Source organism: Anomalospiza imberbis, chromosome 8 (assembly GCF_031753505.1).
Source record: "Anomalospiza imberbis isolate Cuckoo-Finch-1a 21T00152 chromosome 8, ASM3175350v1, whole genome shotgun sequence".
Classification (NCBI taxonomy): Eukaryota; Metazoa; Chordata; class Aves; order Passeriformes; family Viduidae; genus Anomalospiza; species Anomalospiza imberbis.
This window is the reverse complement of record NC_089688.1, coordinates 12,905,733-12,923,598: the sequence shown is the minus strand read 5'-3', so window position 1 is coordinate 12,923,598 and position 17,866 is coordinate 12,905,733. Positions and strand designations below refer to the sequence as shown.

The 17,866-nt window shown below is 36.0% G+C and overlaps 1 protein-coding gene across 30 annotated transcripts in view; it reads right to left on the bottom strand.

The window, feature by feature from the left end:
* KCNMA1 (potassium calcium-activated channel subfamily M alpha 1) overlaps positions 1-17,866 on the bottom strand; it is a 420,412-nt gene that overhangs the window by 168,991 nt on the left and 233,555 nt on the right. For all 30 annotated transcript variants that reach the window (XM_068197370.1, XM_068197377.1, XM_068197376.1 and 27 more), the window contains 2 exons: positions 8,078-8,171; positions 7,054-7,165 (listed from right to left, as the gene is read on the bottom strand). In XM_068197370.1, coding sequence (XP_068053471.1) covers positions 7,054-7,165; positions 8,078-8,171 — 206 coding nt within the window. The remainder of the gene's footprint in view (positions 1-7,053; positions 7,166-8,077; positions 8,172-17,866) is intronic.

The following is a 17,866-nucleotide window of genomic DNA, read 5'->3' as shown; positions in this document are numbered from 1 at the left end:
ACAAAAAGACTAAGACATTTATGAAATATATTAACCAACCACAGACTTACTGCATTGTAAAGACATTTCAATCGTAGCATTGCATAACTAGAAACATGGCGGACATTTCAGTAATGATGGAGAAAAAGCAAAAGTTACCCATGCATATTTTATTTCATAACTTAAAAAAAGCCAATCATGTAATGGCTGCATACATGCCTTCCTAATGTGACTAAGGAGACTAAGGGGAATGCAAATAAACACATCTGTTAAGCCAGACAGTTTTAAGTCATCATGTCTGGGTAACTTGCATCCAATAGTTTTTAAAACTCTGTGGGCTACTTAGAGTTGGTTCTAGGCAAGTCTGGCACATATAGTTTATAGAAGTTCCAGAAAAAAGTTCATGTTATTTCCATAAACTCAAAAGAAATAACCATGAGCCTATTAATTAATCTCAGACAAAAGAATTCTACTACAAAGTAATTATTTACTACTGCAAAGTAATTAAGTCAGGATAAGAAATTATATTTAAGTATACATTTAGAAAAGCATCATATGCCATTTGCTTTTCCATTAAATGACATGTTTGAGTGACAGAGCTATAAATACTGATGTAATTTACTCAGCATTGCCATGGCACTCATTAAATGGACTAAACCCCAGGAAGTCGTAAAATGTATCTGGCATGTCTTCCCTGGAAGTCTTGTCAGGAATATGTTCTTGACCTAAGTTATTTAATATTTCTATTAATATTCTGCCTAATAATGCCAAGCAATGATATATCGGGATTAAATTCTTGAAAATGAAGAGACTAAGTGACAAGCAGGGCTTGGAATCATGTAAAGCAGGATAGCAACAAACAATATGCATTCATTTATAGGCAACATTTATGTGTATTTAACTATAAATTTAGGACTGGATTATTTATTTTCTGCCACTGAAGGTACATTCTTGCTCAGTCACGTTAGAGATGAAAGAGTCAAGTTAGTCCATCCAGCCTGGCAAACACAGTAGGAACCACTTTTTAAAGCTATACAACTGTTAACAGCTATGATATTAACTTTCAACACCTTCTCAAAATTCAGAAACTAGGACTACTTTTGGGCTAAGCCTGCCACTCATTCACACATGAAAAAAATATCAAGATACCCTCCCTGCCTTTCACCCCTCCCCTTCAGAGCAGAATGTTATTAGGGTCACTTTTCTGTGCAACGTTAAGTACCTCTCACAGAGACAGACTGGGAACAGTTGATTTAAATTATCCTGTTTGCTTTGAGTTCACAGAGGTAGGGAAGCAAGAACACAGTTTCTATGCATGTCAGATGACAGACACTAATGACACTTGAAACTAGTGCTGTCCCTGTGTTTCTTTTCAGCTCCAGTGCCTTTTGGCTACTTGTTTGACTTCTCATCAGTGGAGGAGAGAGGAGGAGAGCATCATCACAAATGAATACAACAATATCCATAAAAATCTGTCATGCATTAGGCAAATATATACTTGTCACAAGGTTACCTTCTGGTCTTAACATTGCAGCAACTCAAATGCCTGTTGGGAAGTAAGTATTACTTTAACTGGGGCCCTATCAAAATATACATGCTCTGTGAAACCTGAACTGATTAAGGTGCTTAGAAAAAAGCAAAAAAATTGTCTTCAATAAAATGCCAATGTGATACAGTCCATTCAATGACAGATTACTGACAAATCACCAAGCACACTGAGCATTCAAAACTCTTTTCATTAAATTCATTGATACCTGTTTGAGGGCATTTGAAGTGTAGAAAGAAATGTTGTCATATATAAAAGCAGTACACATGCACATATATAAAAAATAAAATTATTCTAGGAAATTTTAGAGAATTTGGCTTCCATTATATACATAAAATAATGCATAAGTTAAGTAAGATGACCAAAAAAAATACATCAAAGCTGTATAAAAGATGCTTGTTTTGTATGAAATATTGTAGAATTTGGATGTGCATTCAAAGATTCCACCAACAGATGGCAGAAATGCACAACACTTGCCAATAAAGTCATTGCAAATGACTGCAAATTTAAGGTGCTGAGCAAGGGAGCTTTGCAACCTGTAGATGCACCAAAATCCAGTAAATTATTGCAAAGTCAAAGTGGTATCCCTACAACCAAGTTATCAGAGCTCTTCTTTGTGTCAGTGTAACTAAATTCCATTAAACTATCTAAGTTTTCCCAAAGGAATAAAGTGTTCTACACATTCAAATATGCTTTCAGGCTGAGCTGTTCTGTAGAGATTAAGGCAAGAAAGTCTACATGGCATTAAAACAAATGTTGTTTTCATGCACAGATTTTTAACTAAAGCTTCATCTTGAAGAACACTTGCTGGATGGGTAGAAGTCTTCACACTCTTCACCTTAACTACCTTAATAAGACACATCCACTTTTTCTTCGAAGTCTTCTATCTCTAAACCAATTTCATTCTCTAATTCACCAAGAAAGGTGCATTTCCACCAGAGTTGTTGGAAATACTCTTCTCTGACCAGGCATTGACACTGAAACCACAAGTCTCATCCAAAATTAATTGACACGTCTTTAAAACGACCTGGACAGAATTTGAGCAAACACCGGAAAAAAAGGATCCCCTTCCCTAACTGTGCTAATCAGCACCTGAAGAGATTTGTTCTCTATGCTTTCCATGTGTCCATATTTGCTTCTGTTGTCTGTCTTCTTTCACCCACTATATATCTAAAATTATTTTCTGAAAAAAAAAGTACAGCATCAGCAGCAACCTAGACTAAAAGGCATGTCAGGGAATAAGGATGAAGAAAAAATCCTCCTGATAAGACAATTTACTAGGAATCACATAGTTTCTATCACTTTATATTCTGTACAGTAGAATAGATGAAACATACAGTCAGAAAAAGGAAGTAAGATTATTTAAAAGATCTTTTTTATCTTCCATTTCTGTGATTCTATAATGAGACACTTATTATCAATACTTATATGAGATACTTATATCAAATTCATATATTATGTTGTATTAATACAACTTTGTATTACTATCACAATCTAAGGCTGATTGTTCCTCATTCATAAATTCTCGCAAATGTGAAGCCAAGATCATCTTTCTTATGTTAAATCCCCCTCTAACAATACAATCCTGTCAAGGCAACTTAATTTAATACAGTCAGATCATAAAATCAGTATTTCTTTTTTCATAAGCATACAAATACATGATTAAAGGCATTTCAGTTATTTGAATTGGCTTTGCTATCACAGAAGATAGAATAATGGTTTTAAGTGTGCAAAGTGTTATTAAGTCTTTACTAAATAAACCTGGAAGACATTCACTTGTTGTAGGACTCTCCAATTTTTCAGACTGCAAGCTATCTAAAGGAAAAAAGTTCTGAATCTGAAACTTAGCTAGGATACTCAAATTATGACAACTTTGTGGTAAAAAAAAAAATTACCATGCCATTATTTCTCCCATTGCAAATTCTTTTCTGTCCAACAACCCTATTAGCCTACCTTCATTTAGACTATAAACAAAATACACAAACTCAGCAATGCACCAAAATAATTTGGTTGAAATTCACTGTCAAAATCACCTGTACATCATTCTTCCCTGGGAAGATTCTCTCCACTCTGTAGAATCCTGCACCTGGAGAACTGTCCTACCATTATCAGAAAGTTTCTTGTCTAGAGTTGTGCAAGCAATACATACGATTTGATAAAGCACAGCTACAGTTTATGGAAAAATGTCATGGGGATCTAGATGAAAACGAGCATCCAAAAACACACTGATGTTCATATCTGTACAGTTTTCAAGTCAGAACATAAGAAATTTTTATACAGCATGATAAAGCACTGTACCATCACTGAATGTTACTGAATATAGATTCATTAAAAATTTCTTTCCTATCTGTACTTCCTCCAATTTTTCAATAATATGTAGCTCTTTCCATAAGCCAAATGTATTCTTTTCACATGATTCTTTTTATTATGCTGTCCTGTGCACACAAAATTGATACCACAGAAACCCTTTCTGAAGGATTTACCAAATCTAAAGATCTGGTATTTTGCAGGTTTGAAGTGTTGTTTTGCCTTCAGCTTTACTTTAGACATTGATCATAATGACATTCCTAGAAACCTTTTGAAAAAGCATAATCTGATCTGTCTTTCAATACCAAATGTTTTCTGCAAACTGGAATCTAGGTAGATGACTAGATTTGAAACGTCCTTTATGAATACTGATTGAAAGTTTAATTCATATACAGCATTTCAAGATGCAAAAACGTATGTTAAGAACAGCTGAATACAAAAGAGTAGCAGGGAAAGGAGAAGGTTTCACATACTAAGAGCTACACAGTAGGTGAATGATGGCATTTTTGAGCAAGCCTAAGAACAGAAAAAATTCACTGGCTTTCCACTACAGTACATGAATAGATGATACACCCAGAGCACGTCCTCTTGATTTCTTTCAAATACTGCTCCAACTGTGGGTCTATACTGATACTAGTCAGTCTGCTAAATCAGGACAGCTCTTGGAGAATTAGGCATTCAGAGAGCCACATTGGGAACTCTGATTCTGCCAAGTACTTCACTGAACTCATTACAGCAGACTGACATGAATCAATAATGAAATAAACTGGAAAGGCCCTGATGCACAATACATTCCAGCTCGTGCATTTTATTTCAGCTCCTAAATGATCTTGAAATCTAAAGTGTACAAAGGAAACCTGATAAATCATTAAGAAATTCTTAAAATGTGCCAGTGTTGAATGATTTTCACATTGCCTAACCTTAAGCCCTCTCTATTTACTTGCCTCACTAAAACGCAAACCTCCTGCTAATCCTACATACACATGGGGACAACTTGTGCAAAATCCACAACTTAAAAGTTCTGAATTCCCCTCAGCAGAAGGAAATCTCTCTCAATTACAATATTTACATAAAATAAAAATGCAAAGTAGGCATCTAACCTGAAACTAAATAATGTGTTCTAAACACACTCCTTTCCCCCCTTCTCACACACTCAGTCCTACCACTGTATTACCTACACGTATGAGCAAAGCATTTGAGCTCTACAGGCAGTAAATTTGGCCATCCCTTCTAAAGGTGTAAAGGAATACACAGGCTTCATTAATATGCTTCAATATATTTACTTAAAAATTCTTTCATCACAGCTTCTCAAAATACCTTGCTGGTCTAAATTAAAGCTACATTAGGAATCCAAATAATTCACATTTTTCAATTAGTGAATGATTTCACTAAGGACAATTTATCTAAAATGAAAACCCCTCTGGAAGCAGGTGCAAAGCTAAAACATTGTAAATGTCTTACTCCTGAGATGAATATATTAAAAAACACATAATTTTTTTTCCTCAGCAGGTGATAAATGTCTCACAGGGATTCCATGAGGAAATAGGCAAAGTGGGGCTATAAACAAGAAATCAAGATTAAATTATGTTGGTGTAATTAAGCAATATGGAAATCCTTTCAACCCTATGAGTGCTTAACTCTTCCTGAAAACTGACATAAAAGTTATAAAATCTATGCAGTAGAAAATGCTAAATGTGCAAACGCTCTCATTATCCCTGCCAGTGGTGTTAGCTGGATTGCTGTGTCACCATGAGTCAGTCAATTACGCAGTCACTTTCATGAAGGGTATTCATTCCAAATAATTATCTCTGCCTCATTTCCCAGAGGCAGAGAAAGTGGCATTTGTGGTCTTGCTACTTTCTCATTTCATATTCCTTTTCAATGGATTCAGTGATTCTGTTTATTCTCTCAGATAGCCTCCATCTCCAAGGATTTCAATCTCAAAGTTTCTGAGAAACTCTGGTACATCACATACAGGAGTGAAAATCCATCCCTTTAATTCACATAATGCAAGGAATCTGAGATTAAGTTATAGCTACTAAAATCAGCAATTTTCTTTCAAGAATAAGCAAGTTTTTTACTTACATACCTTCTTTTAAAATTTTATTTCCTGTCAATGTGTAATTGTATGATATTTTCTCTTTCAAAAAGCCTTACTTAGTTTTCCATATATGACAGAAGTGTTATATGATAGAGAGAGTAATCATAGGAGGATGTGTAGTGATTTTTCTGGCTGTTTTATTGCTTTATTCCCTGGCATACTAATAACCACTAATATGGTTATATGACCTATACTGTGGTTATAAATTTACTGATCTCTTTCCATTAAAAACCATCATCAATATTTTTTGTATCTTTGCCCTTCTATATTAAGATGAAAATATTAAGACTATTAAAGACCCTCTGGTTTATTTTATTTCTCATATGAAACATTTAAGATAACTATTCTCTTCAGTTTTCAGGGAAAATGAGTGCCTGTATTTCTGGAGGAATGAATTGCCAAACTGTGAAGTTTCATATGTTGTATAAAGACATGCCATTCACAAAGTATGCCATTTTTAGGATGTTTTCTCTGAATAAAACAATTGCAACATTTGCTGATTATTTTTCATCATGAAAGAGCATATAACACTTGTACAAGAAACTTCATTTGGCACATTATGGACTTTTTAAATTGAGTGTACTCTCTTTCATTTTGCATTCCCTTTTATATGTGGCATATCTTTTATAATGCATTCCTAGTAGTCCAACAAATATATTAAGTGTCTAAATGTATCTTTCAAATCAGTCACTTCAGTGGATTCAAAATTTAACCACACCGGCTTAAAAAATGCAATGAGAATATACTGATTTCATTGTTGACAATGATCCATGGCAATCCAGTTCAGTGAGTGAATGATCTAAATCACCTGTTCAGGTGGCAAGCTGACACAAATCAAAATCATGGTTTGATAAAGGCAGGTTGTTACACAGTACTTCCAAAATGGAGTTTTCCACCACTTAGAGTAGGAGATTACACTAACGAGTTGAAAACAAAACAGATATAGTAAGTGGTTTTTCTGACAAAATCCACCTTTCTGCTTAAAATTCACTTCAAAAAAAACTTTGGTAAAATTCTTCTATTTACACAATAACATAAGATGAAGAAATTCTCAACCCAAATGTGCAAAGTTGAAATAATTTTATAACAAGCTTTTTAAAGGTAAAACCACTGTACTTACCAAGCCAACTTCTGTTTAAATATACTGACACAAACACTGGAGGGACCGTGAAGAAATCTACCACTGAGTTAACTTCTAGCCAAAACCATAGCTTGTCATTGGCTGCTATAAACTGGAAAGAAAAAAAAGAGGGGAAGAGATAAAAGAATCAGATTATTCTCATGCCGACTGCAGGTATTTGTTCTAAAATATTAAATTCAAAAGTTAGTGTAGTAACCGGTATTTTAGGTCAGTCCAGACAAAACATGCCTCACTGGAAAGAAGTCTGTATTGTGAATTTCTTGATAATAAAACTGAGATTAAAATGAAAGGTCTAACTTAAGAGACAGATCATCTACATTATCAGTTGTAATATCTGTTCTAAAAATATTTTTTCCACATTTATTGACAATGTATCAGTAATATTAGAAAAGTGTAGGCAATTATAAAGTATTTTGAAGTACATCACCTTTGTTCTAGCACACCAAATATGCTGGTAGTAGTCTTATCATGTATTTGCTGTTCACAAATTTCTCAATACAGAGCAGTTTACACAGAGTCCCATTATTACATGTCCCAAGGATACCAGCAGGGTGACTCCTACAAGGCATAGTTCAGGACTGCAGCAGCACTTCAGGCTTTTGAATGGATGTTGTCATTTCTCTCTCCTGAGTACCAAATCAGCCCAGGGAAACTGGCAAGCTTAGATGCCAAGGGCATCATAGTTAGAACTTGCCTATGTGCTTAAATAAGGTGAAACTACCTTTTCATTTGATTAATAATTAAAAGTCACAAAAACATTTGCTTTATATAAATATTAAATGTAAATATACAAATAAAGGGGAAAAAAACGAGTGTATCATGAAGATATTTAATGGAGCAGTTCTAAGCCTTTAAACTTTGACTTACACATTTCAAAACAATATTTTTTGTGTTAAATAAGATATTGTCTTTCTTTCAAAGAAAATACAATCTCTATTTCAATCACCGTATACAGCAGCTGCCTTCCCTCCCTGCCTCTTGCTACCAAAGACACACTACTTACACGCAAGCCGAAGTAGAGTAGGAAGAACACATTGAAAGCCATGTCGATCTGTAATGTGAAGTCTTTGTAGAAATTCTGGCAGGATTCTATTGGGCTATTTGAAAGACAAAGAAATCAGAATAAATTGTCAGTTTATGAGTTTCTACTCTGCTGAGAATTGTATGCATTTTGTTAAAGACCTTGATCCAGAAATCACGTTTCTGTTTTCCAGTCGTTTACAAGATCAAGCAAGCATTTCAAAGGAATTATTTCATTCATTCAGTTAGTCATTCATACAGTGTTTATATTGACCTGTTCAGGTAATATTTGAGAATTAACATGCAGATACCTTTAGGAGAGGACAAGCAGGAGAATACCTCAGGATTGCTTAACCCCACATTAACCCTTAAAGAACTGACTTCTTTCTAAAGGAGACACACCTATGACACTTTAGGAAGAAACCTAACGAGTACACAGGTACAGTGAAACATTACATGCTTTTAATTCATAAAACCTTTAACAAAAAATAGTTGCTTAGGAATACGTTACCCATTAGCAACCTGGAGTACTTAGTCTTGGAGAATCCCTTGTTTATAAAAAGTTGATTGGATTTTTTTTTTTTCTTTTTCTCACTTCTTTTGTTTGTATGGCCACTTAATGTACTTTATGTACAGTACTATGAACTGAGTAGAAAAGCAGCATAGCCCACTGGTAAAATTAAATAATAAAATAAATTGAAGAATTTGAAGCAGTACTCTAAGGGTTAATTTCTGCATGCAGGTTAATTAAAATACCCTTGTGTTTATCAGGCAGCCATTGCAAATTTTAGCTTATTATTTTATGCTCTATTTGACAGTGGGACAGATCCAAAGCTTACTCTATACAAACTGGTACTTTATAAATATACTTGTTTTTAAATCTAAGGAAGGCGGTAACTTCCATAAGTATCATCAGTGATTTATTTGTGAGGTTTCTAAAACAGGTTGTTGAAGCCACAGTCCAATGTTGTAGTCATAGACCAAAGTGAAAATCATGTCCCAATATATGTCAATGTATATACTATATATACATAATGTCCCACCATATATACATATATATACACACATATATTGCAAATGATCATGTGTTCATCACAGCTGTAAAAGAGGGAAACCAGAACGTAGATCATTTGAACATCTGGAGCCCTAGAAAACATCCTTTTAGAAAAGCAGAAATTTGTTGGCTTTCTAGATCAAATAAATCACTGAACATGAATGTAATACCAGTTAGTATAGCAGTAGTTCTGCAAATATAATGCTAGACTGCTCAACAAGCAAGATTCTATGCGTTATAAATGTCAGGTACCTAACTTGAGGCATAAAGGAAATTACCTGGACTACCAGGTCATTACACATGCAGCCAAATTTTCCATTCCTTGTATACATTTCAGGTCAAACAAGTTAATTACAGCATGCTCTCTCCTGTCTCTAGATGCATGAATGTATACAGCAAAATTCTCCTTGATGTACTATAGGTTCATATTTTAAGAAGCTTCAGTGCTATAGGAAATTTTATTAAATTTGTTTTTCAAAGGCTATTTGAAAAGGCATTGAAGTTATGAGACACTTCTGTTATAGTTCAAATAAAACTGATTTACAAGAGCAGGCAGAAGGGAAGAGAAGCCAAATATTAACATACAGGAGTGCAGACAATACCTCATATTTAAAAACACAGTTTTAGCTACAAAAACAGTGGATGTAATTTGAGAACCCAACTGGATAATTTTCTGTATGGCACTAATGAGAACAACAGATTTTATCAAAATAGGGTAGGCCACACACTGAGTCGCAGTGCACCCTACCAACAGGAAGTACAGAGGAACGGAATCAACAGCCCTGCACCAACCCTTAACTCCAGGTTAGGTTCCTGCAAAAGCTGGAGAAATTCACTGAAGCTAATGGAATTGCAGAGGCTTATAACCAGGATAGAGAGCAATTTTTAGTTAAGGTCAGCTAAGGTTGCAGCTAACAGCTCTACTTTTGTGTCATTGTCCTTTACAAAAACGTGACAAATCCCTTTTGTCCTTACAAAACCTTTACAAAGATCTGACAAATTACCTAATGCATAACACATCTTCTTTTTTTTTTTTTTTGCAAAACACTTAACACAATGGATGACAATTCTGATTTGTGACTTTTGTTCACCTAATACCAAAATTGCTGTTTCTGCTAGTGATATCCTTTAAACTTCCTTCATTTCAGAGAGCATCCCTCTCTTTCAATGTTTAAGTTGTCCATTTCAAAGACAAACACAGCATCCGTTCTTTTTAATTTCAAATGATGATTTTGTCAGAAGGGCATGACACTGAAGAAATTATTAATTTTTTCACAGATGGATTATAAAAGATTTTAAACATTCTAAATTAAACTTTCAGTTTGGATTTTTCATTTTTCTTTTCACCAGTAGCTGGCCTGTGAGCTGACAGAAAAATATGGCTGCTATTGTTTATTCTTGCACAATTCAGCCTGCTGCACAAAGGAAACGCGTCTTTACTTTACCGAGTTTCCCAAAACCAGAAGTGCTCTAAGTACTTCTTAGTAACGCACTAGGGTCTCCAGGACCAGTAATAATACTAATAAAACTCCCTGGTTTATATGAAAATCACATGGCATATCCTATGGGATTTCACCCCATTAGGGCAGCAAAGGTTTCACTTCTGAAAAAGACAACAGACTATTAGAAACGTTTTTATTCCCCTTCCATATAAGCATGGTTTCATACATTTATACCACAAAAAGACAGGAGAAACAATGATAAAATCAATGAAATAGCCTACTACCAAGAAGAGGAAAGATTTAATATAACTAGATAAAAATTACAGAAATGATGGAACTCTAAATGCAAGAGGTGCCTCCCCATAAAAAAGTGGCAGGATCAATACTCCAACAACTGATGTGCACATCTGGTAAATGAGCCAGCTAGGGAAGGCACCCCACCAGAGCAGTTTTTCTGAACAGAGAAGGACTGGTAGCTGATGTGACAATAGGAGGTTGTCTTGGGCACAGCAATCACAAAATGATAGATTTTGATTTCTGAAGAAATAATGAGGGGGGGCAGCAGGACTTCCAGAGGGCAGGCTTTGGCCTGTTTATGATGCTGGTAGAGAAAGACCCTTGGGATGCAGTCCTGAAGGGCAAAAGAGCCCAGGAAGGTTGGACATGATTCAAGATGGAAATCTCAAATGCACTGAAGCAGACCATCCCTATGTGTCAAAAGATGAGCTGGCAGGGAAGACCATCAGCATGGCTGAACAGAGAACTTTGGCTGGAATTCAGGAATAAAAGTGCATCAACTTTGGAAGAAGGGCCAGGCAACTCCGGAAGGCTTCAAGGATGTTGTGAGGTTATGAAGGTAGAAAATTAGAAGGGCCAAAGCCCACCTAGAACTAAATCTAGTTACTGGCATAAAAGACAATAAAAAACATTTCTAGAAATAAATTAGCAACAGAAGAAGAGCTAAGTAGAATCTCCATCTTTTATTGGATGGAGGGAAACATAATGACAAAGAATGAGGAGAAGTTTGAGGTACTTAATACCTGCGTTGCCTTGTGGTCTTTGATAGCAAGAGCAGTTGTTCCCTGGGTACCAAGCACCCTGAGCTGGAAGACAGATGGGGAGCAGGATGAACCCCCCACAATCCAAGGGGAAATAGTAAAATACTACACCATTTAGGCAGAAATTGAGAGGGCTGCATGGAATCCACCCAAAGATACTGAGGGAGCTGGCAGAATTGTTCACCAAGCTACTTTTCATCATTTATCAGCAGACCTGGTTAACTGGAGAGGTCCCACGTCACTGGAAATTAGGAAATATGACACCCATCTACAAGAAGGATCAGAAAGAGGATTCATGCAACTAGAAGCCTGTCAGCCTGACCTTGGTGATGGGGAAGGTCATGGGGCAGAACATCTTGAGTGCCAGCACAGAGCACATGTAGGACACCACATCATCAGGTCCAGCCATTTGGGTTTATGAAAGGCAGTGCTGCTTGACCAATCTGATCTCCTTCTATGACAAGGTGACTTGCTTGGTGGATGAGGGAAAGGCTGTAAAGTCTATCCAGACTTTAGTCAAGCTTTTTGCACCATTTCTCACAGCTGGAGAAACTGGCTGCTCATAGCTTGGACTAGATGGGTAAAAGATAGGCTGGATGGCTGAGCCCAAGGAGTGGAGCAAAAGGAGTCAAATCTGCCTGGTGTCTGATGACTAATGGTGATCCCCAGGTTTCAGCTTTGGAGCCAGTGCTGTTTAATATCGTGATCTACGATCTGGTCAAGGGAATTGAATGAGTCCTCAGTAAGCTCACAGATGACACCAAGTTGAGCAGGAGTGCTGATCTGCTAGACGGTAGGAAGGCTCTGCAGAGGGACCTGAACGGGCTGGATCCATGGGCTGAGGCCAATTGTATGAGGTTCAACAAGGCCAAATGCCTTGGCCTGCACTTGGGTCACAACAATCCCATGCAGTGCTACAAGCTTGGAGAAGACCAGCTGTAAAGTTGTTTACTGGAAAAGGACCTGAAGTTGCTGATCAGCAGCCAGCACACTGTGAGCTAACATGTGCCAAAGTAGCCGAGGGCAATAACGTCCGGGCTTATAACAAGAATAGTTTGGCCAGCAGGACCAGGGAAGGGACCATACCCATGTACTCAGCCCTGGTGAGGCCACCCCTCGAGTGCTGGGTCCAGCTCTAGGCCTCTCACTGCAAGACAGTGAGGGGCTGAGGCAAGTCCAGAGAAGGGCAACAGCTGGAGAACGGTCTGGAGCACAAGGGGGCTGTGGCTGCTCAGCCTGGAGAAAAGCAGGCTCAGGAAGGACCTTATCACTCTCTACCACTCCCTAGGGGCAGGTTGTAGCAAGGTGGGGGTCGACCTCTTCTCCCGAATATAAGTGACAGAAGAGGAAATGGCCTCCAGTTGTGCCAGGGGAAGGATATTAGGGAACAATTTTTCACTGAAAACATGTTGAAAGAGGCTGCCCAGGGAAGTGGTTGAGTCACCATCCCCAGAGGTATTTAAAAGATATATAGTTGTGGCACTTAGAGACACAGTTTCGTGGAGAACTTAAAGGTAATTTCTAAAAGAAATTATTCTATGATCCCCTAATATTTATAAGTACTTTGAAAGAGCATCTTTGATTATCTATACAATTTCTTGCTACAAAACTAGTAGTTATGAAGCCCAGCTGTACAGTTACAATAGGCATAAACTACTTCATTGAGCAAGAGTGACTACAAGAGCAGTAACAAAATAATTCCATTTAATTTTACAAATATGGGGAAAAACTTTGACAAGGTGTTCCCAGCATCCATAAAGCTTTGCTGCAATCAACACTGAAGCCAACACTGTGCACAACACTTTTACCACATGATGTACCACTTGTCACTTCGATTCAAAAGACCTTACTGCTGTTTAAAGAACTATTTTTGTCACCAGTTTACATTGTATATTTATTATTATTGCTTATTTCTGGTTGGCTTAAAATGTTTCTAATGCATCAAAATGTTTCTACTGGACTTATTCCTTGAATAGTCATAAAATGAGTGGGAGAGAAAAAAAATGCTTTTTAATGTTTTTTGAAATTGTTTCTGTGAGTATATTAATATGAAAGTTTCCACAGAAGCCTTCATATATTTCCAGGACATTTGAAATTGCAACAGAGTTGAAAATAACTCGAGTGGTTTTTACTGTATCATTTCACCTCTTGATAGGAGGTGCAAAGCCCGTTGCAAACTTCAGATCAAAGCCTTAGCATGAATAACAATCTCTGTCCCAGGGCAGTCACTGCCATTATGACCACACCAAGGTAAGGAGAAGGAGTTCCACACTCATCCAGACTTTGGACCAGCTTTGCAATCACAGTGACAGCTATCTGGACAATTTTACATTAAATGTTCCCCATGATAATGGGAAAGCTTTTGTAGACCCAATTCAGCACTTGAAATAACTATACAATAAGCAATTTACAGTTCTTCCTGGGTAAGGAAGTGGACTCTTGTATTTTTGGCACATCGTGTCAGTTGGCTCCTAAAGTTTTTTTGTCTTTTTCTTTTCCTCTTACTTTTTAATGACAAGGCATGCAAAGACTAAGATGGATGCCAATTCTAACCTATGTATATATATATTTTTTAAAAGGAAAATGTTTAAGACATATTAATCTAGTTACATTTTGTCAGGTGTTTTGAAGATATGTATGTAAAACTTTCATAAACTGCCACAGAAGAAATTACTTCTAGTGTAACTTCAAGAAAGTACTGATGTTAATATCTTATTACAGCTGTTAAAGCTTCCAAGCTTTAAGAAGCTATTGAAAATTTTAGAAATTCAGGGAGATGTCCTAATTTACAATCTTAATTTTTGCAAATCTGCTTTGTGAATGGTGGAGGAAAAGCCAAAACCATTACAGAAACAAGATAAAAATATTTTTAATTTAGTATCAATAAAATAAAATATAAAACTTAAAATACTGATCATACAAACAATCAAGAAGTTTTTATTTCTTGTATTCATGACAATTTTTAGACTGTACAACAGTACATTACATGAAAAAACAGTAAAATGTGCACTTTTCATCAGAAGGAATGTCTATTGATGAAAATAAATTTTAAAATGAAATCATAGCTATGTACAGAAATACCAGTTGATGCTGCTAAAACACAAATAAATAATTAAGAGAAACCACTCAGTATTTAGAAGTTAATTAGCATTGCATCATTTGAAGACATTCCACTCACTACACTTTCCAATTGTATTTCAATGCAATTAATATCTATCAATTTGGGCATGTAAATTTTTTTTGTACATAAAACTGCCTAAAGTGGCGGGGTTTTTTTAAATTATTTTGTTTTACTGGAAGCTCCTCTTTAATATTGAATTCCCTCAAATTTACTTCCAGAGCAAACCAAATTTTATGAAGCATAGAGTAAAAAAAAATGGCACTAATTTGATATAGTAGTGTCTGTTTATACTCCTTTAACACATATTTTGAACAGTACAGCAAAAAAGAAAATTAAGTTGGTTATGGTTAGGCTTTTTAACTCTGTTTCATTGATGTAGTACTAAAGTAAAACTATAGAAAACCCAAATGTATCATTTAGTAAAAGCAATTTTCATTCAACACAGAAGAGTTTTCTCCTTTATGGTTTAGTCACACAGCCCAGAAGGAAATTAGCAGTTAAAACCTTCTTTACTGAAACAGGCATGAACAAATAGCAAAATAACACGGATGCCTATCAAATATATATCGAATATACTCACTGGGTCCCACAGTAAGAAAAACATTATTTTCTTACAGTATTCATCTTCTAAACACAAGATGTTTGTTAAATACATCTCAGTTTAGAAAGCCCTTCTTTGAGTCATAGCACCAATGAAGTTTTTGACCGCAGGTATCTTCTACATTACCCTTGACTTGACGTGGTGCGCCACTGTGGAACTTTTGCTGCCAGCACTTTCAGTTACAGCTGCAGGAAGTGCAGGCAGCGTTAAGTTGGTTTCCTTCCCAAGGAGGAAGGACAGCCAGCTGGATCACCTGAACAAGGCACTGGCAAAGGCAAAGTGAAGACCCACATGGGCTGTAGAAGTGCCACGTAATCTGCCGTCACAGCCCTGAGACCTGGGTCCATAAAACTCTATGGGATCATTACATCACTGCTTACAGATATTTTTCTGAGGTTTTGTGCACCTGGAGCTAGTGAGTGGGGGAGAAGCAATCCCCTTCTCACCGAATTTTGTAGACAGATATGGCCTTATAGCTGAGGATGATATTGTGATCATTTCTTCTATCTTCTTAAATTATTTATATTTAAATCCTATTTGACAACTCAACCCCCTACATCTAAATTCTTAGCTGTTTCTCCTATACACAAAGAGAGAGGGTGAACTTTCTGCTCCAGAAGTGCTTCATTGTCAAATCCCAGAGTACTTTGCCAAGTACTTTTCTTTTAATTCTCAATTCTGACTCTCCTTTGCTTAATGGATTTGTATTTCCACTCACAAAACCCCCTCAACTTCAGCATGTGATTAATCATTTTGGATTACTCTGTTTCACTGTCTTTATTTCCATCTCCATTTGTGCAATCTAGATGTGGAGTGGCCTCCCTTCTTCACTTTGATATGTACCTCTCACATTCCTTCTGAAAATACTTTGATGACCTTAGGCTCATACACACTAAGCTGTCTTTGAACTGCATCAACAATCAGAAGCCTCTTTGTTCTATTTTAAAATAAGTAAAATACAAATCTAATGAAAATAAAACTGTCAAATAATGTGAAATTATTTCTATCTTCCAAGATTTCTTACATTGTGTTTAACCTACACTGTATAATTTGCAAGTACTTTGTTTTTCAGAAAAAAAAAAAAAAGAACACTAAATATCTGTCCTTACTTCCCTTCTCTAATTTCTATTACAACGTCTTCTACTATTCATTAAAGTCTGACAGATCACAAGCTGGCATTAGAATATTACCCTTCTATTTCTAACCTCATTAAACAAATGCATCCTGACTCATCTGTTCTGAAAATGCTAGCTACAACTAAGTCCTTCTATGCAATCTCCCTAATACCTTGGGAGGGAACCTTGGCAAGCACTCAGACTAATCTGGGGTAAAATTAAAAAGTTTCTCTATTCTCCTTCAAAAAAAAAAATCCCACTATCAGAGGAAAAAAACAACAAAACCAGATCAGTAAGTACTAAATTGGTACAACTGTGTCTTTTAGTAAACATTTTTCTCAGATTCAGAGATTTTTTTTTCTTTTGGTTCTTTCACTTCTCTGCATCACGTCATAAAGAATGGGGCTTAAAAGTTTATGTTGTTCTTAATTTCCCATTTGACTGAAATTTATTTAAAATTAAAATATATATTTAAACGCTGTGACTTGGCAGTTTTTTAATGCAAAATTATATCCATTTAGAAACAAAGACAGATATGGATTTTCAGTGTGAAAGAAAAAGAAGCTCCTAATTTTAACTTCTGTCCCATTCACATACAAAATTAGGAAGCAAATTTAGTTGGTACAACTGCAGAAAAAAGGTCTGCTTTCCTGATGCCCATCTAATGCTACCAAATTTACAGAGCCATTTACAATTGGCAACACACTAAGTGACAGTCAAGTAATATTGACAATAATTATTTTACCTAAATGAACTAATAAAACTTTGTAAAGTTCAGCATAATTCCATCAGTTTCAATCTCTTTCTCAAGTTTTCCTTCAATTCAAAGCACATCATGCTTCTTCACAGACTCTCTAGTAAAACATAAGCCAATGTTCTCCAGCACTCAAGCAAAATCTAATTGGGCTGAGCTAATTTCCTCAGCCCAAACACAAAATTATGTATGATAACAAAAAACTTTTGTTTATAACTTTATATTGAATTATTGGAATATACAGAAAAAAAGGCATTAAAATTGCTCACTCTGAAAACAACGTAATAATTTCCTCAGGAAGTGTGTATATTCACTACTGTCTGCAGCATGTATCTTTTCTAATTTTTCAAACAGAAGTCAAACGAAGGTCCCTGAAGAACAGCAAAACACCAAGGAACTCTGTGTTATAACAGGCTTAAGTGAGTGGCCTAGACTCCTTCTCCATAACTTCCAAGTTCTTTCAGTAGCGTATGAAAAACAGAGCAGGTGCTTTCCTGCAAAATACACCAGTAAGATTTTCATCCTAAGATAACTTAATTTGAAAATGTTTGCTGAGAACCACATAGATAAGTAGAAAGAACTTATTATTTTATTTTGTGTTACATTCCTTAAATGCTCATCATGTGC